At 45.7% G+C, this 26,599-nt stretch overlaps 1 protein-coding gene across 3 annotated transcripts in view; it reads right to left on the minus strand.

The window, feature by feature from the left end:
• LOC135811936 (fibrillin-1-like) overlaps positions 1-19,889 on the minus strand; it is a 37,283-nt gene extending 17,394 nt beyond the window's left edge. For 2 of the 3 annotated variants that reach the window (XM_065325209.1, XM_065325207.1), the window contains exons 1-7: positions 19,581-19,889; positions 13,528-13,884; positions 9,487-9,669; positions 7,471-7,590; positions 6,437-6,553; positions 4,399-4,515; positions 1,026-1,145 (exon numbers count right to left, since the gene is read on the minus strand). In XM_065325209.1, coding sequence (XP_065181281.1) covers positions 1,026-1,145; positions 4,399-4,515; positions 6,437-6,553; positions 7,471-7,590; positions 9,487-9,669; positions 13,528-13,884; positions 19,581-19,614 — 1,048 coding nt within the window. In that variant the 5' untranslated portion in view covers positions 19,615-19,889. The remainder of the gene's footprint in view (positions 1-1,025; positions 1,146-4,398; positions 4,516-6,436; positions 6,554-7,470; positions 7,591-9,486; positions 9,670-13,527; positions 13,885-19,580) is intronic. The other variant, XM_065325208.1, reaches the window with a different exon arrangement.
• Positions 19,890-26,599: the final 6,710 nt, after the last annotated feature.

Here is a 26,599-nt window from a genome sequence, read left to right on the forward strand (position 1 = left end):
CTACAACTTGCTTGTTTTGCCTGATTTTTTAATTTGATGGCATGAGAAATGGAGAAACCACATGCCTTTTGAGGCAAGGGTGGCAGGTCTCGTGGACATCGATTCACATGTTATCCCGAGTCTTATTTTTCAAGAGAGAATGCAAGGTATATTTAAAAGCGCCTGTTGGTCTGGACTGGATCAAGCATGTCTAGTTGGTACACAGATGAGGAGCATGCTGACCACATTGTGGATCTGTATTTGGTAGCTTATCGCATGCCATGATGCTCCTAATAGAGAGACGTCTCTTTGAGCTACATTTGTGCCTTGCTTTGCCACCTGGCTGACGAAATGAGCGATAGCAGATACTACAGTCCCCACGCTGAGATTGGTCAGGGTGCTTTCTGGCGAGGCCCGGCAAAATGGCAGATACCTGACAAGCAGAAAGAGCTTGAACGATCTCCTACCAGGCCAGATGTGCAATGCCGATGTGCTCAAGATCAGACAAAATCACATTCTTCCAGCGAAGCCGGGGAACATACGTAGGCCGAGGCGATGGTAAAAAGCAAAGCAAAAGCTGCTTGGGCACATGAAAATCGGCTAGTGTGACACATGGCCAAGCCACTCAACCCTCCGGTTCCGAAGCCGTTAGGATAATATCGATGGATCCCACAAAACAAAAACGCTCAAAGGTTATGCGTTCCTCCCTTTGTTGTTTTCAGGAAACACGCAGGATACTATGTATGCATTTTTGGTGGATACACACATACACACAAACGTACGTGCGTGACACACCCACCCACACACAGACACACGCACACACACACAAACACAGTGAGTGCGTTTGATTACGCACTTGAATCGATTCATGAATGGAATCTCGCCGTTCGATTTCATGTTATGAGCCCTGGAATCGATTCAGAATCCATTCACCCTATTCACATGGGATGATGTGAATAGCGCGAATCGATTCATGAATGTATTCATGAATCAATTCGCGTGCCCAATCGAACACACTGAGTGAATCACTATACACCATTGCTAACCTGCACAGGTAGTCCCATCAGCAGTGTATCCAGGATTGCAAGTGCACGAATAACTTCCCAAAGTGTTGTTGCATTGTGACGATGTACTATCATCACACATGGTGTTACACTCATCGATATCTATAAGAGGAATAGATTAACACACATGCTGTTACACTCTTTGATATCTATAAGAGGAATAGATTAACACACATGCTGTTACACTCATTGATATCTATAAGAGGAATAGATTAACACACATGGTGTTACACTCATTGATATCTATAAGAGGAATAGATTAACACACATGCTGTTACACTCATTGATATCTATAAGGGGAATAGATTAACACACATGGGTCAATCAACCAGGTACAAGTACAAGTACTACTTTCTCAACTATTATTCCCATTCGCAACAGGCTGGAGGAGTTCAGAATGAACTGTTTCAATGTATGTGAAGAATTGTGGCCTCAAATTCTTTACCTTGAATTGGACGTAACTTTAGTTTCCCTGGGACAATTGTCATCATCTTGGTCATCCTGGAAAGCCCCTAACGAGAATACGATGAGCTCAAACTCGAGTCCACGAGATGTGCTTGACCAGCGCTGCAAGCCAGCAAAGGCGTTTCAGCGTAAGGCTCGCGCTCTAGATCGTTCTCCAACTGCTATTTCACTTTCCTCGATCGTATGAAGCTGATTTTTTGAAGGCACTTGCAGAAAACTCTGTTCAAATTTGAATGAGTGTATCATTGTCAACAGCCGACGAGTTCAGGGAAAATCCTGTCTGTTCAGTCACGCATTGCGGCCTGAGCGCCAATTGACCGTGATGAACGTTACGTGTGTAGTAACTCACTCACCGTTCATCCTATCGGTTCGGTAATTGTTCGAGACGACAGCTGAGTGTTTTTTCTTCTTCCTATATATTTTTTCTCCCCAAACAACTGAGAATTGACCAAGTTACGGTAGTTTGAGATTATTCCCGTAGCTATGCAGAAGACGTTACTTCAGTAACAACTGGCGCTAGCCAGGGTCCACACAGCTTTAATTTGGTATTTGTTTGTTTGTGTGTTTGTTTGTTTGTTTGTTTGTGTCACGCCTGGCGCTATCCCGTATCTGTCCCGTATCTGTCCCGTATCTGTGACTACAAAGGCTCTACAGGATTGTACATAACAGCTGTCCACAATATTTGCGGGCTCCTGTATCTGTCCCGTACCGTACCAATATTCGTCGTATTATGCATACGACTCCCTGATGTAGAGTGGGATTTGGAAAGAAATAGGGAGACGAGGAGGAAATTAAATTAGAATAGACGCCGATAAGGTGATAGGATGCGTCAGCATAAACATACTTTGGAAGAGAGATCCCGTCGTCTCCAAAATAAGCGTGAACAAGCGATTCAGTGCCGGTCACAGGAAACGTCGGAAGAGAGATCCCGTCGACTCCAGAACGCGCGTGGTCGGTAGAGTCCGGCGGTACCAGGCAACGTCAGGACAGACATCCCGTTGAGTCCAGAACGCCCGTGATCGGCAGAGTCTAAGCCGGTCCCAGGAAACGTCAGGACAGACATCCCGTCGAGTCCAGAACGCCGTGATCGGCAGAGTCAGCGCCGGTCCCAGTAAACGTCAGGACAGACATCCCGTCGACGCGCAGAAAAACAAAATCTGCAGCCTCTTTTGCCGTCGAACAGGATACGTATTTATATAGGAGACTGCAAAGTTATGTAATGTCCAAATTTCGACGTGAGCAGCAGGTCACTCGCGTTGATTTTTTCGACGTGCGAGCCAAATAACGCGAGCTGAACTTTCGCGTCGCAGACATCCCGTCGACGCGCAGAAAAACTAAATCTGCAGCCTCTTTTGCCGTCGGACAGGATACGTATTTTAGGAGACTGTAAAGTTATGTAATGTGCTCCTCAGACAACCATGCATTCGGCGGCGTCATTGGCTCAACAGGTCAATGTAGATGTATTACTACAAAAAGGCCAGAAAATCCGATTAATGTAATAAAATCAACTAATGTTCCCTGGCGATTTAATTTCGCTGATTTCGCCGCTTGGTACCAACCGGACAAAGTAAATCGCAGGCCAACGTTTGTCATATAGGCAAATGATGCATGATTGAGCCATGGATGCATGTGAGAGCAAAAATACCGATCGATTTCAAATTTGACGTGAAACTGCGCGTCACGTCGGAAATAACGTGCATCTTAACCTCTCTAATCGAGAGGTTTCTATTTCTCATCGGCCAAAATTTGTTGATTTACAATATAAGGAGATAAAAATTAAAGAAGGAGCAAAACAAAAGTAGATGATTATTAGAGAAACAACAATCCGCAATAAATTCTGCAAATACTTTTGCCTAACTCATAATATTCAAACCGATTGAAACGTTTTTGCAATACAGTGATGTGGCCACTAGACATCCTTAGCAAAAGTACGATAACGCTAACTTTTATGGTACTCACTCCCAGCCGTGACAAAAGACGTTATCGGATAACGGAAAAACGTTACAGAGCTCAAAATAACGGGCCGACGTTCGTTATGGAAATTCTGCAAAAAATTCAAAAACTCGCATTGTTTTGTAACTGGCGGGAGATAAAAAGCACGTCGTGCAGATCGAGATGAGATCGAGAGTTGTGATTGCTTCCTCTTGTGACATTTAGCTTTTTGGCGAGTTTTGCCTTTCAGTTGACAATTTCTGCGTCCTCTGCTTCGTGCCTTTCTCCCTCTATCCCATCTGGGAAACAAAGGACCAGTTCCACGGCACTCCTGAGGAAGAAATTCATCGGCCTCTCCCAGACGTGCTGGAGCTGGAGAACCCTTACAGTCTTCGGTGCTGCGTTTAGGAAAGGGTTTCCAAGGACCTGGGAACAGCGAAAACTCATGTTCGCCGTGCTTTTGCTATTCCAGAGTAAAATACCTCGCCAAGGTATTCTTTCGGAACGACAGCAAACTAATCCCTGGTTCAAAATTTTGAATTTCCCGCACCTGTTCCACGGAAATTCATATCGCCATGGTTGTCACGACTACTTCGTCTCAACTATAACGTACTTTGTGCTAAGGGAAAAGTCAGCTTGAACGATCCGAAGTACGGAAAGGTTTGCGTTTTTTTACCTAAGGATATCTAATGAACGGAAAAAGACAATTCCATCAGTTCTCATAACATGTACGATGAGCTAGGCAAAAAAGCATAAAAGCATAGCGTAGGGCCCTGAGCTTCCAAGCTCTCTCGTTACTTCGAAGTAGAAAAATGTAGAATTTATCGTTTGGTCCAAAGACTCTCAATATCGGGGATATTTGGAAAAAGTCAAAATTGGAGTAAAAGACACATTGAAAGAGGGATCACTGCTTCTCAGAACAGAGCAGCGGATCCAAACTGCTGACCAGTGTACTAACCAGTGCAAGAAGGTGCAGTTCCATTATATCCCGTTTGGCATTCACATTTGTAACTCCCAACTGTGTTGGTGCAATTGGTCCCATTGCCTTTGCACATAGTCAAGCATTCATCGACATCTGCAAAAGGAAAAAAAAACACATGGGGTATTTTAGGAAACCAAGAAAGAAAGGTACAGGTCTGTTCTCGATATAACAACTCTCACTTGTACATAAACCTCGCTAGTAAGTAAAAAATATCAAATCCTGCGCCGAAACGGCATCACTTCCATACAAATTTTGTTCTACACGACATAATCCTACATAACATAAACCTCGACATTCACACACGCGACTTCACGGTCCCCGACGTGCGCACTCTCGATACAACCTAAATTCTTTTACCTGCACGTTACAATCAAGCGGTAGCTGTAGCTAGGCAGTTTAGGCCAGTTTAGTCGTAGATAACGTAAACCTCCCCATAACGCACCCTATGGCGCGGTCCCCGACGTGCGCACTTTCGATACAACGTAGAATCATGTGCGCAGTACGATCTAGCTGTAGCCGTAGCTAGCCAGTTTAGTCCTATTGTGCATATATTCTGCGGCTATGATGGTATCTGATGTCGATGGTGGTACAGTGTGTATATGTTTGCACGGTTAAACCCGCCTTGTAATACCCTTCATTTTGAGGTGCATCTTGTATTTTACACACGGTTTTCTACATAACATAACTCTCGATATAACATAATTTTTGCGTGGTCTCAGAGATTACGTTATATGGAGAGTAGACCTGTAAGAAGATTTTCATGCATGATATGTAATAATGTCTCTAAGGCGGTCAGAACGTTACATCTCTTAGTTCTCAAGCACTTGTTTTCTGCTCGTTGTCGTTAGAAATCACATGTAAGACTCTCCGTTTCCAGCGCAACACATACCTAGTGAACACCAGATAGCAGGGTGGGTCAGTGTCACCCATGGAGGTGCTGAACAAGCGCTGAGGACCGTTGGCCATTCACACCATTGTTTCCTGGAAATCATCTAATTCAAAGCCTGCGCTGGGCTCTGTAAGTTTTTTTTATCTCTGGTGATGGTTGTACCTGAGGAGCACTGTGTAAGTGGTGCTCCTCAGGCACAATCTTCCTCAGCCTACTCAACTAAATGATGGGTGAATTCCCCGAAACACTGAGTTTTGAGCAGGGAGTGATGCTTTCTTGCAAGTTTGCCGAGTGGATGGTACGATGGACTCCTCGTGTGCTCTGGATGGCTGTCGTGAGTCTCTACTTCTGGCATGACTGCTGCTCTGTCAGAGGGTTTGGTGAGCGGTGATGGCTGATTGACAACTTCGTGGGTTCGAACTTTTTTTAATTTTTTTATTTAATTCCCCAAAGGCCGAGGCCTAAGTTGAGAGGGTCTCCGTTCATGGCTTACTGGGGATATACTTGATCCTGCACCTGCTTCCCCACACTGCCAGCGAGTCCACTGCCTGCTGCAGGATTGCTGTATTTTCTTCCTGTCCGTATTGGGTGGAGATGCACTTGTAAAATACTAGTACTAGACGGTTGTCGTATGTCGTTCGTCGCAACCTTGCGACTGCTTGCGCCAATAGGCGACAGACAGTTACATGTTGGAAGTGTCGCACGTACTGTGTTCCGAACTGGCGTGTGTACGCGGTACGCTTGCGGTTCATGCGTACCCAAACGTGCGCTCAAGCTTTCACAAAAAAAACAGCAATCCCAGTTGTATTTAGCGTGCGGGACACCTTTGAGTACTAATTGTTCGACCCCGATAGTCAAAGTGACTGGCATGTACGCTGGAGCGGGCTTAATATCCGCTGAAAATTCCACCATGTTGGAATTTCCATTTTGGCGCGTTTCTGTACGCATGGTGCCCTAAAAGCCAGCAAAATACGCACAAACACGTGGTTTCACGCGTACCTGCGCCAGTTGTGAACACAGTTTTAGCCGCTTGTTGCATTGCAGAAAGTGAATATTGTGAATGGCCTTTACGCTCAGAAATACCCATGTACTTATATTACCTTCACTCAACAGATGCACACTTACCGTCACAAGTGAAGCCGTTTCCTGTATATCCAGTGAGACATGTACACATAAAACTTCCAATTGTGTTCTTGCATTCGGATCCTGTTACTTTACACTGAGTTAAACACTCGTTATCATCTGAAAAGAACGAAAAAAAGGTCAACTTTCACCTCTGACTTCTTGTAAGTCAAACTATCTGACGCCCAAGAAGTCTGCTTTTTTTTTACAAAAAAAACCTCGATAACGATAACGTGATTGTTGAACTCGCCTGCAGGGATTTGTCGTAAGCTAGGGCATGCGTACATGAAACGAGTGCCAAGAAAGGCCCAGTTCGTACAAGGGAGTAATAAAATATAGGTATTTTTCTACTCTCATGTTTGCACGCAGAGTCCACTGTGCACTGGGTGCAGGCATCTTGCCGCTTGATTGTGATGTTTATCGAATAAGGTCTACTATATTATTGCTACTAACAAACGAGACAGACAGAGGAAGCACATTCACAAGCTCAATGTTGTTCATCAGTCTCAACCAGCAGCACATGATCAGTGTAGATTGCAATGATGCACTCATCTTACTACAGTGCTCTGAAAAATCTATCTACAGTGTATCACAGCATGAGTATGTCATATCCGTTTATCTGCACAGCTTGCTTATAGCACAAGTCACTCAGCTGCTGATCGTGCTGCCGTCGAACCTGTTCCGGCGGATGCTGGCCATCCTATTGATTCAGTACATATCACATAAGTTTTTTTCTGATGCTGCCACTGCACTTGTTACACTACTGCTGGTGGCCCTGTGCTGGCATCAAGACTGGGTGGACGCAAGGCTAACCCGCACTTGTGCTTGCCTATTGCTACACTATTGCTGTTGGCTACCCCACACTTGTGCCTCCTCTTGTGACAAGCCAGAACACAGGTTGCAGCTCTGGGATCAGGAAAGAAATCCATATACTGTACTGAATTTTGAGAACCTCTATTTTGACTGTTTTTGACGGGGGGGGGGGGCAGTGTCAAATGCATGCACGTTAAAGACATTCAAAAGAGTTACACGCTTACCAATGCAGTTGGTTCCATCAAACCTGTATCCCATGTTACATGTACATGTAAAACTTCCCATAGTGTTATTGCATTGAGAAATACTGCTGTCAGAACACTTGGTCAAACACTCATCCACGTCTGTAGCAAAAAGAAGGAATGATTTTCTAAGAAGAACAGGCAAGCTAATGAATGGTGGCCAAAGCAATATTGTCCAACTGCTGCGGAAGTCCCGCTCACGGTGAAGAGCACTTTATTCCGGAAGTGATGCAAAAGACGTTACTTGAGTAATGTTATGTTATGTTAGCTTTATTTTACTTCACCATAGGTACAGGCATTGCTGCCTTCTTGCTGTGGATCATAAATGATGCCACAGCTCCTAGGCTATGATGAAAAATAAAAATAGATAGATATGATTGTGGTATAGCAGTTGGTACATCTAAAAAAGAACTGTCCGAGACCAGTATCAATATGGTGTGCATGTCAAAGTATCACAATCACAGTTTGTCTACAAAACAAGGTATTGCAGGCAGAGATGTGAAAACTACACACAGAACTTTATCATGCAAAACAGCAGACAATGCGCTGCAGCTCCCAGTTGAAACAACCGCATGCACGATCAGCACGCCCACAAATATGCACATTGGAGGGTAAACCACCACGTTACAACGACAATGTCAGACTCTGCCAATGCTAGCCCTGCCAGCTGCTTGCACATAACCAGCTCCACCACCACCAACCATGCCTCTCTTGTCATCAAAACTGTGATCAGCCCAATAACCTCGTTCAGCATTGACTGACTACCAAGCCCTTTAAAAATGACAGCATTCCTGGCAGAATCTTGACACAGTGTGCAATTAACTTTACGTGTGTGTGTGTGTGTGTGTGTGTGTACTGTGTGTATATGTTTGTGTGTGTGTGTGGACTGTGTGTGTGTGTACTGTGTGTGTGTACTGTGTGTGTGTACTGTGTGTGTGTACTGTGTGTGTGTATGTTCGTGTGTGTGTGTGTGTGTACTCTGTGTGTGTGTACGTATGTGTGTGTATGTATGTGTGTGTGCTTGTGCGCGTGTATGTGTATATTTGTGCGTGTGTGTTATCTCGGTTGTCATGTTACGCCAGACGCCCGGAGCTCATTTGATGTATCTCGGCAAGTTGCTGCTGCATCGGGTGCGTTCTGTACACTGCCGGAGTCGGTTTCGACAGTGATGACTTCAGCATCGCCATCAAGCGCATTGTGTATGGAGTGACTGTCCTGGCGGTCCTTCTTTATGGATCTGAGAGTTGGACCATCAGGCAGCGTGATGTCCGTCGCCTGGAGTCCTTTCACCTGCAGTGCGTGCGCTCCATCCTGAAGATAAATCGTGGCCGGCAGATCGAGGAGCACATCTCCTCTCTCCAGGTTCGCAGGATGTGGGGCGATATGGAGGAGATCGCTAGTTAGAGTCCGCCGACTTCGATGGCTTGGCCACGTGTCCTGCATGCAAGATCGGATCCCTCGTCAGCTGCTGTATGGCGCGTTACCCTCCAAACGTCCACCGCATGGACCTCGCAAGCGCTGGAAGGACTCCGCGAAGTGCGACTTGATGGCTGTTGGCGTTCCTCTGGAGCAGCTTTGTGACATCGTCCAAGATCGACAGGGATGGTGGGTCACCTGCCGTGATGCTGTCGATGCTATTGTCCAGTCCGACATGGAGCCTGTGGCGAAGCCCCTCATCTGTGGCACTTGTGCGCGCAGTTTTCGTCGGCCGCAGGATATTGCGAGGCACAAGTGTAACGCTGTTCGAGCGGCCCGCGCGCGCTGAGTATGGCGTTCCCCGCCCGGTGGACAACACGTCTGCTGGTCTGCCCCGTATGGGGCCACATAGCCAGTCATGGCAGTTGTAGAAGGAAGGAAGGAAGGAAGGTGTGTGTGTGTGTGTATGTTTGTGTGTACATGTATGTGTATGTGTGTGGGGGGGGGGGGTACTTGTCGGTAATCTAGACCCGACGGTGTTCCAGAGGTACAAAGGACATGTATATTACCGTACATACATACCTGTACAAGTCGGGAGAGGTGTCCACATTCCATTACGCTGACATGTTATTGTGTCAATGGAACTCGTTCTAGCATCCACAGTAAAGCCAGCACGACATGAAATTCCCAGAATTGTTCCAGAGACATTGGAGAATGTAGCATTGAAATCATAACCAGGAGAGGAATCTAACAGGGGACAAGGTTCTGAAATCACAAGAATGAGAATTGTTTACTTTTTATTGGCTTCAGAAGAAATGTAAGTATACAGGACTACCGCAAAACCAATCAGAGGAATTTTCAAATATATGGGATGAAGCATTGCAGAGGCTTCTCTTTGTCATTGAAATGCCAGAGCAGAATTGTCTCACTCTGTCCCTCTGCCCCCTTCGGGTGCTAAGAATACAGCTCGAGTTGGCGGTGCTGCTTGAGCGTGTCCATCACTGCATAACCAAAAGAAATCTGATAACCTCAATTGACTATACACAAACTGTACCCTTACCATACACTGCACACTTCTATTTTCATTCTTCTATTAGCTTGGAGAGAACGAACTTAGAAGTTGCGACTTCGGCGGTAATAGTCATGAAGTTGGTTGCTCCAACGATGAGCACACGCTTCTTGCCGAACTTGACACTTGACTGACTCACGACTGCCATCCGGAGCACACGAGGAGCACGTCGAACCTTCCGCTCGGCAAACCTGAAAGAAAGCACCACTCCCTGCTTAATACACAGTGTTTCGGGGAATTCACCCCTCATCAGTTGAGCTTGAGTAGGCTGAGCGTAAGCGTCTCTGTAAGTTTGTATCCCTGGTGATGGTTTGGCCTGGAGAGCAGTATAAAAGTGGTGCTTTTCAGGCACAATCTTCCTCAGTCTACTCAAGCTCAACTGATGAGGGGTGAATTCCCCGAAACACTGTGTATTGAGCAGGGAGTGGTGCTTTCTTTCAGGTTTGCCGAGCGGAAGGTTCGACGTGCTCCTCGTGTGCTCCGGATGGCAGTCGTGAGTCTGTCAAGTGTCAAGTTCGGCAAGAAGCGTGTGCTCATCGTTGGAGCAACCAACTTGACAATACTTCCAAGTAAAAAATTATGATGGATGATGGTGCAAGATTACCGCTGTGGCACTCATGGTATCAGTGCTACATGTAAGGATGCAGCAGATGTGGTGTGAGTGGAGAGCTGGGAGGGTAAAGTGTGGAATCAGCTGAGTCATGATCATGACTAAACATGACAGCAACAGTATATAACTCTCCAAGAGTGTGCACCTCTGCGTATGGGATCTTCGTCGGCGAAAACTCACATCACATGTCTAAGGTACGTTCGTACTACGTACCAACGAAGGATAGCATGTTCGCAATCCGAGCATCATGCTGTGTTTGCATACGCGCAGTAAGTTTAAGTCGCATTGAGTGCTTTTTTATTACTCGGCTGCTCGCAATTTCATGTTATCAACTGGTCTCGCCATCGTCCTGTAACGGTCGGCATTCTTTATTGCCGCAGGACTTAGCTTGTGCACATTTTCGCTGCGCTCGCCTTCCCCTCATTGGTTCTACCAATGTCCATAACCCCTAGAGTGTGCATCTCGCGATAGGGTCTTGTCACGTCTCATTTTCAACATTACGTCACTTTCATGTACATTTTCATGTAGCGAATGTCGCGGCCTGCACGCGCAGCTACATGAAAATGACGTAATGTTGAAAATGAGTCGTGACAGAGATTTGTGTGGCGTTGCACACTCTAGGGGTTATGAACTCTTGGTTCTACCATGATGGTAAACCTTGAACATTCTAAAGCTGTGTTCACAAGTGGCGCGTGGACGCGGTACGCTTGTGGTTCATGCGTGCCCAAACGCACGCTCAGGATTTCACAAAGAACGGCAATCCGAGTCGTATTTAGCGCGTGCGACACCTTTAAGTACTAATTTTTTTACCCCGCAAGTCAAAGTGACTGGCACGTACGCTGGTATGCGCCTGATACGCGCTGAAAATCCCAACATGTTGGAATTTCCTTTTCGGCACATTTTCGTACTCATGGCGCCCCAAAAGCCAGCAAAATACGCACAAACGCGTGGTTTCACGCGTACACGTGCCAGGTTTGAAAACAGCTGGACGGCTGTTGGTTTGCACACTGGAGATGTGTTAGGGCAAGGCCTCAGTTCGTTGAATGTCTCAGTAGCCTGTCAGTTTGTGCCCTTGTTATCGTACTTTCTGACTGCTTGACTGTTAGAGTGGTGGATAGTACTTAGTAGCTTCTCTTTTCCATGTGATTTCTTCTATTTTATTCTATTCTTATTTTACTGGGGAATTCCCAAGAGGCGTCAACACCTTTTTACAGGCAAGCCTAGGAATAGTTTGATGATGGGTGAAACTCTGCTGGTGAACAAGACAGGCGGCGGCAAGCCGGTGGAAGTGTGTTCCACCTGGTAGCGAGTAATTCAGCAGCTGCACTGAAGCCATATCGGGTGTTAGCAGGGGGCGGAAACTTGGCCACGGGTGGTGGCTGCAATGTGGGCGCCATGGGCTAGCAAGGTAAAGTCATCTCCCAGAAGAGGACTAGCATGTCCATTCAGGCAGCAGTAAACAAATGCACGAGAAAGCTGGACATTGTGCAGGAGGGAATGATGCAATACCAAGAAGGGTACTTAGATGAGGTGTAATAAAATTCAGTCTCTGTTTTCGTACCAATCCAATCCTGCCAGTCATGACTTGCTGCTTGTATACTGGTCTGAGTGCATTTCTGTTATAACAAACTTCGGTTATAAAGTACAAACTATCCTGCACAATGTAGTTTGGTATAGCAGGACTCCACTGTAGCTGTTCGCAACTGTGAATCCCGCTTTGCCCTTGGTGGGAAGTTTGCTTCATTCCTTGATGGCAAGTTTGCTTTGGCCATTGGTGGGCAGATTATTAGCCTCTATAGTCGCTTGTCTGCCCTAGGTTGGGCAGTATGTTTTAACCCTCGGTGGGTAAGTTGTTGGCCTCAGCGGCAGTTCATGCAGCCTCAGTGGGTAAGTTGTTGTCCTCAGCGGCAGTTCATGCAGCCTTAGTGGGTAAGTTGTTGGCCTCACCAGCCGTTCGTGCAGCTTCAGTGGGCAGATTGTAGTATGCTAGCAGTCCACATCACACAGGATCATTTAGCCCTCGGTGGCCCATTTGTGAGCAGTATGAATTGCTGATGATCGGATATGATTATATTTAAAAGCTCAACTATTGTCTACTTCTCCCTTGGAAATGGTCTATCATCACATACTATTATAATTATTGTACATGCAGACTACAAACTGCATTAAGCATTTTTTTAATATCTTTATCCAAAAATAAGTCATCGCAACTCCCAACCCAACGTGTCAATTGATTGTAAGTGTGTGTGTAATGATATGACGTTGTAGATGAACGCGGGTGAATGGGAACGTTTCCATCCAAATTAATTTTATGTGCATGAGTGCATGAGTGTATGTGTGTATGTGTGTGCATGCACATGAGTGCATGAGTGTATGTGTGTATGTGTGTGCATGCACATGAGTGTATGTGTGTATGTGTGTGCATGCACATGAGTGTATGTGTGTATGTGTGTGCATGCACATGAGTGCATGAGTGTATGTGTGTATGTGTGTGCATGCACATGAGTGCATGAGTGTATGTGTGTATGTGTGTGCATGCACATGAGTGCATGAGTGTATGTGTGTATGTGTGTATGTGTGTGCATGCACATGAGTGCATGAGTGTATGTGTGTATGTGTGTATGTGTGTGCATGCACATGAGTGTATGTGTGTATGTGTGTGCATGCACATGAGTGCATTCATGCATGTTTACATGTTTGTATGTGTGCGTGCGTGCTTGGATGCACGCGTGTGTGTACATGTGTGTGTGTGTGGGGGGGGGGGGGGCGTGCGTGCATGTGTGCAGGTGTGTGTGCGCGTGCGTGTGCGTGTGGGGGGGGGGGAGAGTGTACGGATGTTTGCTCGCAGGTCTGGCCGTGAACCCGGGGACCTGGACTACGCGTCATTTTCCTTGCTAAATTACACAAGTACATTATACACTTGTAGAGATAACTTAGTTCTTACCGCCTACAGGGATAGTTCTTGTGTGTGACGTAGTCTTGGCAGCAGCATTACACTTTGCTTGTACTGCTGGATCATAAGCAGCAGTACAGGTGAATGGTGGCTGGTTGATATCCACAGTACAGGTGATGCTGATGGACTGGCCAGGTGTGAAGGTACTACCATCTAGTGATGCTGTTCGTGTCTTTGTACAAATACCAGCAGCACAATTATTGGAATCACGTCCAGTCATTACCACATTGTTGACCATTAGTGTCACTGTAGGTTCTGGGTATCCCTGACCTTTACAACTGATTGGGTGGGCAGTGTTGCTGGTGTCCACATAATGCGATGTGTTCAATGACAGTATGGTAGGTGGAACTGTGCATAGCAGAGGCACATACAGTGACAGAGAAATGATTGAAGACTTTGAAGTACAATGATCAGCACGTGGTTTATCCTTTTCAAGCTTTGGCACAACTTGATCACCAGACTAAAGTTGAGGGTAGAAAAGAGTTGATTATTGTTTAATGTCACATACAGACTAAAGTTGAGGGTAGAGAAGAGTTGATTATTGTTCAATTCCCGTAGCTATGCAAAAGACGTTACTTCAGTAACGTCTGCCGCTAGCCAGGGTCCACACAGCTTAAATTCAGTGTTTGTTTGTTTGTTTGTGCCGTCGGCATGCCTGGCGCTTTCATGTACCTACCGTATTTCCCCGAATATATGTCGCAACTTTTTACACTAAAACTCAAGGGTAAAAAAGGGAACGAAGTAGTGGTTGCGACTTCGGCGATGATTTGTAAGAAAGGGTTTGCTCCCAACACCAAGTGTCAAGTAAAGTCGGCGGAATAGCGCGAGCTCCGGTGTGGGGAGTAAACCCAACGGTAAAAAGGGAGTGCGACTAACAATCGAGCGTGACTTACTACTGAAGTCAATATATCGAATCAATATTGCTTAAACCTGGAAATGGGGGGTGCGACTTATAATCGAGTGCAACGTATAATCTGGGAAATACGGTATACAATACCGCACCATACCATCAAAGACAGCGGGTCACAAAATTCAAATGGGGCTTTCAAGTGCAATATCATAACATGAAGCAACTAGGATGAATGAGTATGTATGCGAAGTGTATCGGGGAATGCATGCAGGTCGATAGTGCGGGTTTCAATCCCAGGTTACAGTATGTCTTGAAAAAAGGAGAAAAGAAAAATTTACCTTGGTCATTTAGGACTTAGGTGGTAGACGACAATTATGTATCCAATCAATGGAAAAAAAACATTTCCATCAGCTCTAATAACATGCATGATGAGCTTCCAAGCTCTCTCGTGTCACATACAGACTAAAGTTGACGGTATGCAAACCTTGAGGGAAATAGAGCTGGCGGTGCTCACTAAGTCCAGAAATAAACATGTCCAAGCACTACCATGTTACAATGGTGACCAGCATGGTCAGGAGACATCACCGGTATGTCAGCCACAATACAATAATTATTATTCTTTCCACACACTCGATGCGAAAGTAAATTACACCCTCAAATGGTGCGTTTGTCAAAGGGACAGGGAAGTGATTCATTCTCCGAAGTTGGAAAGTGTTTGGACTGATGCTCCTTGATGCCAGAACATTTCGCAGCTGTTCACTGACCTGACTCATTCACCAAACGATTCTACAATTTTCAGATCCTTTCGTTCTACAAGTGTTCTGGGGCAGAAACAAGAAGTGCGCCCGCAAAGAAAGGACGAAAGTTTCTCGCAAACTAAAGTCCTGTTGCCACGAAGAATATTATGTAAGCCCTTTTCTATGCTTCCAGTGCTGTAGCTCCCCAGTCCAATGGCAGATCGTTCAATCCCACCGAACAAAAAAAAGGATCTGCTTTTCACTGCAAAAAAACTCGTGACTGTCCGGGCCGGCCATGTACATGTATAAAGCATATGTACAAAGCATATGGCTCACTTTTGCTGGACACGATATACATATTAGCACAGTGGTTCATGCTAGAACGTACAGCATGCTTGTACTTCGGATTTTGCGAATTTTCGAGGTGAATGGCTTCCTTTAAGTCAACATACGATGTACAGAAAGTACCAAAACATCCATGGGAGATATTAGTTGTCCTTTGGGTATTTGGAGCTGTGGAACGCTGAAACGTGCCCTGTTGGCCAACCCCCTCTTTTCACGGGGACACTTCCAACTGCCCTATGACGCCCCTCGGTCTGAGTTCAATGACCAGTACTGTAAGACCTATAGCGCAACCGTTCAGCGTGATGTGACAGGTCCCAGTCGAATAGTTCATTGAAAAAAAAGCCTCAGCCGTGAACGAAATCTCGAGTGAACCTCCACGTGGGGCTCTGTATTTATTCCATGTTGACTATGCATTGCAGGAAATGATTGCTAGACACAGCTGGTGCATTTTTGCAGTGGTTACGTTGACTATAGTGCGTTTACTCATGAAATGTTGCTGGCATCGGTCATTCCACCGGATTGCAATGTTCACAACATTACGTGTGTGTGTGTAAGGGGGGGGGGGGGGTGTGCATGCTGCATGCATATCTGTATGCAGTGGTGTTTCCATGATTTGGCTGAGGAGGGGATGAAATCATATTACTGTCCCACATACATGCCATGAAGCTATCCAACATAAAATGTATTTAATCCAGACGTATGTCAGTTACTACAATCATCACTGATATCAGTTACTACAATCCTCACTGATATCAGTTACTACAATCATCCCTGATATCAGTTACTACAATCATCCCTGATATCAGTTACTACAATCATCACTGATATCAGTTACTACAATCATCACTGATATCAGTTACTACAATCATCACTGATATCAGTTACTACAATCATCACTGATATCAGTTAGTACACACATCACTGATATCAGTCTTATTGCTGTACTACATCCTAGCACAAAATATATTTTGGAGCATATCATGCTGTCCTTGATCATGCTCTGGCTATTCACTGATGACAGGTACTTCCGCATCTGGCAGAATGTTAGTCCGCTCGCAACTGGACTTGCAACGACATGATCACTCCCACTAGAGCCTTTGGGTAATCCTTGAAATACAATAAAAACACTGACCTCCAAATTTTACAATTTTATCACCTGCTCCCCATTGATAGCTCCTAAGGCGAAAGCAAAAAAATAGAGATTCCCGGGCCCTCCCCCACCAAAATCGAGCCAAAGCCATTTTTTTAGCAGTTCATACATGTACAGTACTGATCATGTGAGTAGATCTGTGACATGGAGTCACACAAACCCAAGCTTGTACGACTCCCTGATGAACAGATCAGGGCCATCGTTGGCCGAAATATAGAAAAATTGAACGGGTAAACCGCGTACCTGTTGTCTGTAAAAAAAATGAATAAAAATTACCGGAAAATGCTGTAAAAAAAGTTCAACATGGCATGCACACATATAGTCATGTACGTACATGGGAAAAAAAATAAAAAATAAAATTCGCCCGCCCGCACTAATTTCACATGGGTCCTGCCCGGGAATCTCGATTTTATTTTGGTCTCGCCTAAAGAGCACAATCCATTGGCACAGATTATCAGACCTAGCACTGACATCCCTCCATGTTCCAGCCCAATGTCCACTACTAGTATTTATTTGGTGTTTTCTACTTTGAGTGTCAGTATGAAGTCTGATGAGTCCTCTTGCACGAAACTCGGAGTAACAACAAATTTCTTGGCTACCCATTGGTTGATGAGTTGTGTGTCATTGCTCCATCTTTGATGTTGAGCACCCTTTTCACAGATGTGGGACCTGATCTTACTCTGGATATCGTTCGGGGATTGTTTTAAAGTCCGGCACGACGCCGTCTCCTGTTCACACTCGAATTGCAGCCGTTCTGTACGCTTGCGTCCCCGTGTACGCCCGTCTACGGTATGAAAAGTTGGATCGATTCAACTCTTCCCATCGCTTCCCGATCTGCACGGTAGTACGGTTGCGTTCCCGTTTCTGGTGTTCACATTGGACGCCGTCAGACCGTCCCGTCGCTTCCCGTCGATCCTTACGTCGCGTCCCGTCGAATGTGAACTAGGCTTAAATCTGGTTTTAGAAAAGCCCACAAAGGACAAAATAGTTCCGTATGCAGATTGAGTATATGGGCCTCAACCAGCGAAAACAGCCCCTAGGGTCAAACCTTAAAATTACTTTTTGGTTAGAAATTTGTTGAAACACATGTACTGAAGTACCTCAGCCAAGAAAAAGATCAATTTTCCGATTCCAAACGGGTTTATACACTAATGTACAAGATGCACTCCAAATTGGTGCAATGGATGTAGACGGTTTTTTTTACGAGAAACCACGAACCTCGAGAACAGTAGGCACATGGTGAGAGGAGGGGGGGGAGTACATTGATATAGAGGAAGGAAAACGAAAAGATGATACATGTGATAGAGTAAAACAATTTAAAAAATTAAAAAATAAAAATAAAAAGGGGGGGGAGCCAGGGTGCAAGCGGAGATGGTGTGCAGGGAGTGTTGAGAGGGCATCTGTGGCTGAGTGCCAGTCTCGGCTGCAGAGAAAATTAAAAAATAAAAATAAAAAGGGGGGAGCCAGGGTGCAAGCGGAGAGGGTGTTCAGGGAGTGTTCAGAGGGCATCTGTGACTGAGTGCCAGCCTGGGCTGCGGAGAGACTTGTAGGCACCTTCCTTGAATGCCTGCATTCACTTCTGTGTGGGAAGGTTGCGTAGCAGGGCAGATGGGAGACAATTCCAGTCTTGGATCGATGTATGTGTGCACTGAAAATTCAGCATTCTAAAAGTGGGTGAGCAGCTTGAATACCTTTGAAATAGTGCAGTAAGCAGCTAGAATAACACAGAACAGCTGCACAGTGCGGAAACATTATGGACATATTCGCAGCTGCATCCTGCGGGGAGTCGTTCCGCAGTCTTATCTTCTATTTCTTCCTTCCTCCACAGCTGAAGGTCCGACGTCGCTGCCGTCCCTAGCCCCAAACTCAGAATTTATCTCAGATGACGACTCCTCATCTTCTGCTCATTGGCCACCTTGAGCCGCATCGGAGCACGGGATGACGACTGCGATTCCGCCTCCCTGTCGACATCGACGTCGGAAGAAAAGAACGTCTCATTCTCTCTCTGAACTTCAATGCTACTTCAGCATCCACTCCCCACCAGGATCGAGATAGCTGTAGACAATGGCTGACACAGCCATCATGACAAGATCAAGAAACACTTGAACCGCCACTCGACACACCACTTCAACTTCAAAAAATAACTTCAAGCAATTGCACAAAGAGGTCAAGAAGTGAAGAACTCGTCGCGCTGTTTGCAGCGTGATCAAAAAACACCATTGAACGTCCCAAATGGACCTTTTTTCTCGAAAAAATTAAAAAAAATTACCTCTAAGGGCCGTTTTCACTGATTGCGGCTCATATCATCAAGAGTACATAACCGCCCAGAGTGTGCAACGCCGATCCAGCTCTGGATAGGGTCTTGGTCGAGCGGAATCGGATCTTCTGATGTCATGCGTACACTCCACACCAGCGCAAGGCCGGTCTCGAGGCAGGGCACCATTGTTTTTGATAAGTGAGTACCCGCGACTCCCCGGGTTCCCCTCAGATGTGTACGGTATTATGACGCAAAGATCCTATTACGCTCGACCAAGACCCTATGCAGAGCTGGATGAGGTGCACTTCATACATGTCCTCTCATACATGTCCTCTCTGACTCCATATATCGATACCGGAAGAACTCGTTTGTTGTAAACCAGAGTATCGACCAGAGTATCGACATGAGTTGTCATCTTTTGTGCTTTCGCGCGGAATATTTCTTCGAGTTCACAGTGAGTTTTTTCCAGGCAGCGCTCGATCGCTCATACAGTAAGACGGCAAACTCACCAGGGCGATCGCCAGGATTGTAAATCTTTTTGAAACGGACTGTAGCTCTACTTTACTAACACCTACTAATATTATGCAAGAAAGGGAAGAGGTTGCCATGATGTCATCATCTTGGGTAGATGCACAATACTGAGAATACCTATGTCAAGTGTCTCGTCATTATAACTAACAATACACACAGTCGTTGTGTACATACCTACAACCTTGAGTTGATATGTCTGTGATGACATTCCTACATCTGTAATACACCTGTACAGTCCAGTGTAGGTTGGGTCCAGAGTGTCATGTGATGATGTGTTCCAGAATAGTCTAAGTGTGTCGAGATGAAATCCAACAGCAAATGCCCCCCGTTCAGCTACAGTTGTACTGGTATCAGTATTGGTCAGTCGTAAATACTGACGACTAGCACCTTCATACAATCCTCTAGTCCGACATGTTGGTAAATACCTTAGTCCAACCTGTGCTGTACTTAATCCATTCAGGTAGTAGACAGGGTGTGATGTACCGGGACTATCAGTCAATAACACAGTCAGACCTCCTGTACACACCATAACAGCAGATCAATCCAACGCCACACAGAATACATCATGACTGATGTAACACAATTACCTGCAATAGTGAACTCCAAAAAAGGTGTACTGCTGGTCAACGAAACGTGGAATTGGCTATCGGTATAGACTCATCATATTTCTTGGAGCTAAGGACCAATTATACAGGTGTACTAATGACAGACGCTTTCCGATGATTTCCTGTCCTTTTGAAGTACATGTACTTGACAAGAAATTCGCCAAGTTCTTGCAACACAGCGAAACCTATTCCTCCATGGATGTCGTTGTAGAGACAAAAGCCCACCAGACAATGTCGACCAATGATTGCTTTTAATATCGAGCTTGCTGATTATCTTCAGCTATGAGAGCCCACAAAAGCCAAACCCAGGAATGTAATGTAATGGAATCTGTTCACAACTTCCGCTTATGGCCTATGCGCACCATGCTTGCATGCCCTCTGTGTGTTCGTTGGTCCACTTCCTGGTACACATGCTTTCCCCGTGCCTGAATACTCTGTCCCAGGATGTTTGATTGGTTGAATACGCATTCCCGATAGATTACCTGGGCCATTGGGAACATCCCAGGGCCAATCGAACGCATGTGGAAGTTTTTTTTTTTTTTTTTTTTTACTAGAGCCACGTAAACCCGTCATGTGTGAGCCATGAATAAGGGGAGTGGTGGCGTGGTCTGGGATGCTCTGCCGACCTTGGGTCTCGGCTTCATCACAACCAGGTGCGTTCTTGCCAAAAAGGTTGATTGGCAAAAAAATCCGTGGGATCCGAATCCGGATTTGACCAGTCGAAAGGGTGATAAATTGACTGTCACTGATAATGCAGTGGATCCGGTTGATCTAGACGTACTCGCGGCTTTCCCGTCACGACCCAAGGATTTCAAAAGTGCCTCATCTGATATCCACGCTGGGAGATCAGTGACATGTAAATGGAATGTAGGATGTAAAACATGTGTCACGTTCACAAGTTAAAGGGGAACTACACCCAAAAATCAAAACTTCATGGTCCGTAGAGTTTTGGACGCTGAGTCGAATGGTGAAGGTCCCACTTCGATCCGACCAAGCGTTCCTGAGATATCTTCGGTTTAAATTGTACTTTCGGGGGACGCGCCATGACGTCATGCGGCCGCGACACACCCCCAACATGCCCTTCTACGTCATTGAGACTCGCTTGCTTGGGCCAAGCTCAGAAAGTACAGGTATTTTGGTATGTGAAAGGAATAGTTCTGACAAAGACGTCCTCACCATGAGCGATTCCGACGTATCAGACGAGCTTGAAAGCTCAGAGCCTGAGCTGAAAATGTTTGGCTTCGGGCATGAGCCGAAATTTTCAGGAAAGGATATGGCAGCGCAAGCGGTGGCTTCCATTCGGGCTGTAAATGTGGATGAAGCAGAAATGACTGCAATTGGAGAAGAACCCTGACAATCCGTAAGTGTTTTCACAGTATAGTCCTACGTAATGCTCACAAATCGAATCGTTCTCTTCATATCGTAAATTGTGTGAAATTTTGTATTCGCACAGTACTCAGATCAATAGTCTCCTCACTCGTACTCCTGTTCATGGAGTTTGCTGCGTAACATGGCTAGCATTATCTCCGTGCAATGTGTATCGTTCACTTGTGCTTTATCTCACATAAGTGGACTGCACCTCGATTCGTATTGTGGCGAAATACATTCTCACCTTTTGCATTATCACTTAGTCTTTACAGAATGCTGAGACGTTCTCTTGTATTTCACGTAGCTGTGTACCAACAATTACGCTGTGCACTCTAGCAGCAGCAGCAGCACAGTAGCACATTGAGTGCGTTTTGCCCTACTGTGGTGTCTTATGACTGCATTACCGGAACAGCTCTGTCCTTCTTGATTATCATTCTGAAATGTGTGCACATATCCGCCTGCGCCCCACACACACGCACGCACATGTGCTCACCTTGGTGGGCACATAGTATAGTAGTCACACATGCTCACGCACGCAGACACGCAATTTCACAAGCGCGTGCGCACACGAGTGCATTAGCATACAAGTGCCTGTGCACATGCTCGTGCACGCACACATGCGCACTCATGCACTTGGTTGCATCCGCACACATCCCTCAGGATCACTAACGGCAATGCATCTACTACTTGTCATTCCATGTCCCTCCCGCAAGGGGGAGAGAATGACATAAAGGAGAACACAGAATAGATGACGTGAATATCTTTGGAATGTTATATTACGTTACACAAAAGCACACGCATGTGCGGGCACACACACATTCAGTGTCACGCGCGTGGGCGCACACACACACACTCACGCGCGTGCACCCACACACACAATAATAATAATGTCTGTCTCTCACGCGCGTGTGCGCAAATACACTCACGTGCGCGCGCACTCACGCACGGGCGCGCGCACGAACACACTCACGCTCCTGCGCGCACACACTCACGCACGTGCGCGCGCACACTCACGCGCGTGCACGCATACACACAATAATAATAATGTCTGGCTCTCATCTGCATCCATACTGAGAAAACGCAACGAGTTCCCGAATAGGTGTACACTGTTGCCGGTATGTGGACTATCTTCTCTCCTTGAACTGCGGGTCATTGCGTGATGTAGCTTATCAGCAGTACATACTGTGTGTTCATACAGGAAAAAAACATGCCAGCTAGAGGCGCTGGCGCTGCAAACAGTCCTTCCTATAACCTTTGGGCGGTGGCAGTGGTCGTAGCTCAACAGTGAGTCACTGCGACCGATGGTACAGCCGCTCTTGATCTTCTTCCTGTAAAATCAAGAACAGCAATCGCAGACAGGTTCATCGATCGCACGCAGTATAGCCTAGGGAAACAGGAGATCTACTGCCGTCCACCTCATCAGGCCGGTTTCGGAAAGCTTCACATTTCGTAGTGATGTAGTCCAAAACAATTTTACAAATGCTTTGGAAAAGAAAGAACTACATACAGTAGCTAGTGTTTTTGAAATATTGCACTCACCTCCGCTTTTCGACTGACACTTCACAGTGTGGCGTGCGAAAAAAGGACACACCACAGTTTCATCCACCATGACCAGCGTCCCCATCGGATGAGTGCATAATATTCCTCCTGAAAATCCTCCTTTGCCAAATAGCTGGAACACACGCGAAGGATTTACATTGTAGTCCCGAAATTGTCAAGCAAATAATTATGTCGCTTGATAGCTGCTATGGTGCACTGCTCGGCCTGTGCCAAGCACAATCCTTCGGAAATTAGTGCAGGTTCATCCCAGGGGGGTTACCAGTAAGATTATAGTAGCCAACAACACAGCCAAAAGCCATGATGACACAAATACCCTCTTCTTCCATGGACAAACAGAAAGAAGATGCAAAATCCCAGTGTTTCTGGATCTGGCCAAAGGATCACCAAGTCTCAATGACGTCACGGGTTTGTGACGTCACGGCACGGACCCAAAAAGGACAATTGCAAACTGATATATCTCAAGAACGCTTGGTCGGATTGAAGTGGGACCTTCACCATTCGACTCAGCGTCCAAAACTCTACGGACCATGAAGTTTTGATTTTTGGGTGTAGTTCCCCTTTAACCATGCACCATGATGCCTTCACTAACGAGTTTCTCTGCACTATCTATAGACAAAAAAGTCATGATACATGAACAGTTTCCACTTAGCTTGAATGTCTGCATAGCCGAGATCCTCTGGGGTGTCCGCATTATAGACGGTTTGGGCACCAGAAAAAATGAAAATTTACCAAAAACTAGGGATTCACTAGCCAGAAGAAGCCACTTCAAATACGGTAATGTCGCGTATAAACCAGCGTGTTTATGGCCGCATAAGCCGGTGTTCAAACCATAAGCTCATTGCATAATCCCATATTTGGGAGACGTGATGTAATCGCGTGCCGTCGCAAAGTGCCGAGTTGAGGGCAAAGTAAGCATGCAATATCGTCTTCTGGATGGTGTCATTTATGTATCTATTATTGCACGATTAAAGAAGTCAATATATGAAATATAGAACGAGTAAAAGACCGAGGTCCCCCGAGGTCACTCAATTTGTGTGAATTTTTTTACTTGTTATAACAAATAAAATGTAGTGGAAGCATTTCATGAGAATATATGTGTGAACATTGGCAGACTTTGTTGGATGGGGACAATTTTTAGCAGTCCAGGGAACATCAAGTACAGCGAGCGGTGTTGGACCGTTGGCAAAAAGTTTACAGTTAGCCTTTTGGTAATCCTGAAATAAAGATTAAATCTTTATTTCAGGATTACCCATCATTATTATATTATATTATACAAGTTAAGTACGGCAATATCAGATAGGGCTCTCTTGAATTGATCGGCAGCAGTTATCGATCTTCCATCAGCCGAGAGGGCGTTCCATGCAATACTGCCGTGAATTTCACACCTTCATTCATAAATCGTCCTGTCCTGTTTAACAATGTACACAATTATGTAAATAAGCGAATATTTTATTATTATAACAGATAACGGTGGTGTTCCCAAACACTTTAATATTTAGGTGCAGCTTAGCACTGTGCACATTATTCTTTCTATTTGCTGTGTTGAGAGCGTTGTGATTACTCTGTTCTTTCTTGTTTTGGCACCACCTCACGCCCTATTATTTGATCATTATTGTATTTCGTCACCTACGGTGTTCTAAGCTGCCATTCCTTTTACTACTGCTTCCTGTTGGCACATCCAATAAACCAGTCCCTTACCCCGCCAGTACTCAGACGCCTACTAATCGTGTTCAGTACTCCACGAGTACAAACAGTGTATTAATGTTTTGATTGAATGGAAAAACAAGAACTTTGAAAGAAGAGTGTGAGTTCTCGAAGTAACTAGGAAAAGAAAGTTCCAAAGAAGTCCAGTGTTGACATTAAGAACAACATCACATTAGAGCAGCATTAACAGCCGGAAGGTAATGCGAGAAATAAAATTTCTCCAGTCGGGCAGAAACTCCTTCACAAGGGAATGATCAGCAGCGACAGTTTCCACAAACAGACCATTTGAAAACCATATGACAAAGTCGGCAGCCTCCACACCGCAAACATACATCTGCGTTTGAACTTGGTAGTAGTAGGTGTGCGTTTGCTTGAGGACCAAATTGCCATCAACATCCGTCAAGCATGAAGTCCGCCGTCCAGCAAACTCACGAAGCGACATACCATTCCGCATGGTGAAAGGACACTTGATCTCCACCACACGCTGCAGTTTGCCATTGACCATGACGAGACCATCAGGCGAAGCACAAAGCCATGGTTTGGTTGGATGGATGAAAAGGCCACAGGATTCGACGACAACAGGAACATCCGAAGTCTGTGCACGTGTGATGTAGGCTTTGACAGCATCACGTTCATGCGCTAAGCCATACTTCATAGCCGCTGTAGGATGCTGCGGTGGAGCCAATTTCCTGTTGATGATGGTGGAGAAATCACCACTTCGTCGGCTTGCAATGCTCTTAACAAGTGTTGTAGTCACTCGTAGTCGCCGCTCATTGTACCAGGAGAGGTTAGTTGACTGTCCCTTTGTCTCCCTTGCAATTTCAGCTGCACGGGCACTGGACACAGCAACACTGTGTTCATAAAAATCAGCAGGCGATTCCGGATCAATAGCGGCCATAGACACAGGCGCCTCACAAGAAGACTCTGGTACACCCATCTGGCACTCATTGTCTGACTCACTGCTGCTGCCCTCGTCACATTCCGAGTCTTCTGAGCTTGGGACAAGAGAAGGTTCAAGTAGCTTTAGCCAACATGAGCTGCCATACATCTTGATCCTTCCCGATTTGTCCTCTGCCAGAGCCTTCTTCTCAACGCGCTCCAAGTCATTACGCAGCCTGGCAACTGCCTCAGGGTTGACAAATCTGCGGTTTGTAGGCCTGGGGTCATAAAACGTGATGCTTTTTTTCTTTTCTCCAAGATCTCTGCCTGAATACGTATAGAATAAACACCGATGTCGTAGTGTTTATGGGAATATAAACACTGATACAAAAACCGAGGCGTAGGAGAGAAACTAAGTCCCTTGAAAGTTGAAAAGTTACAACCTCTAAGTGGGTAATATAGCAAAGTATATACCCCAAGTTAAAGTGGTGAATATGGAGATATATTCACCAGTTATAGATCACAGGAATTATTGGGGGTTAATATGAGCTGGGTATATAAGTGTCCTTCTTCAGGTGGACTTCCGTTACTCTGCAGGCCTTGACGCGTGCTGCTCGGGGATGATTCCATTGTATAAGTTTCTGAGTACAAGTTATGGCTGCCTCTTCACGCGAGCCAAGCCTTACAACGTCCTCCAATGCATATAATAGGCCCGCAATGTGGTTACAGGAACCAGCTAACCCACCAGGGCATGTGCAGTAGGCAGTGAGAACCGTAGGGACATGTGACACACCGCCAGCAGTGCAGCATATCCGAACATTGTATTTCCTGTCCTTACGGAAAGAGGGCAGGACGACGCAGCGTACAAAACAGAATTGTGGAAAGACAGGCAGTGAATTGAACTGGATCTTCTGGATGTGGCCTCACTTGCATATTTATGTGCTTTGACATCGTAGATTTCTTCCCCTCAGTCTCCCAAGACCTCCTCCAGAGATCCGTCGAATTCGCCCGCCGCTACATGGACATCTCCCAGGAGGAGGGTGACATAATATTCCACGCCAGGCGATTACTGCTGTT

The sequence above is a fragment of the Sycon ciliatum genome, chromosome 3 (genome assembly GCF_964019385.1).
Source record: "Sycon ciliatum chromosome 3, ocSycCili1.1, whole genome shotgun sequence".
NCBI lineage: Eukaryota > Metazoa > Porifera > Calcarea > Leucosolenida > Sycettidae > Sycon > Sycon ciliatum.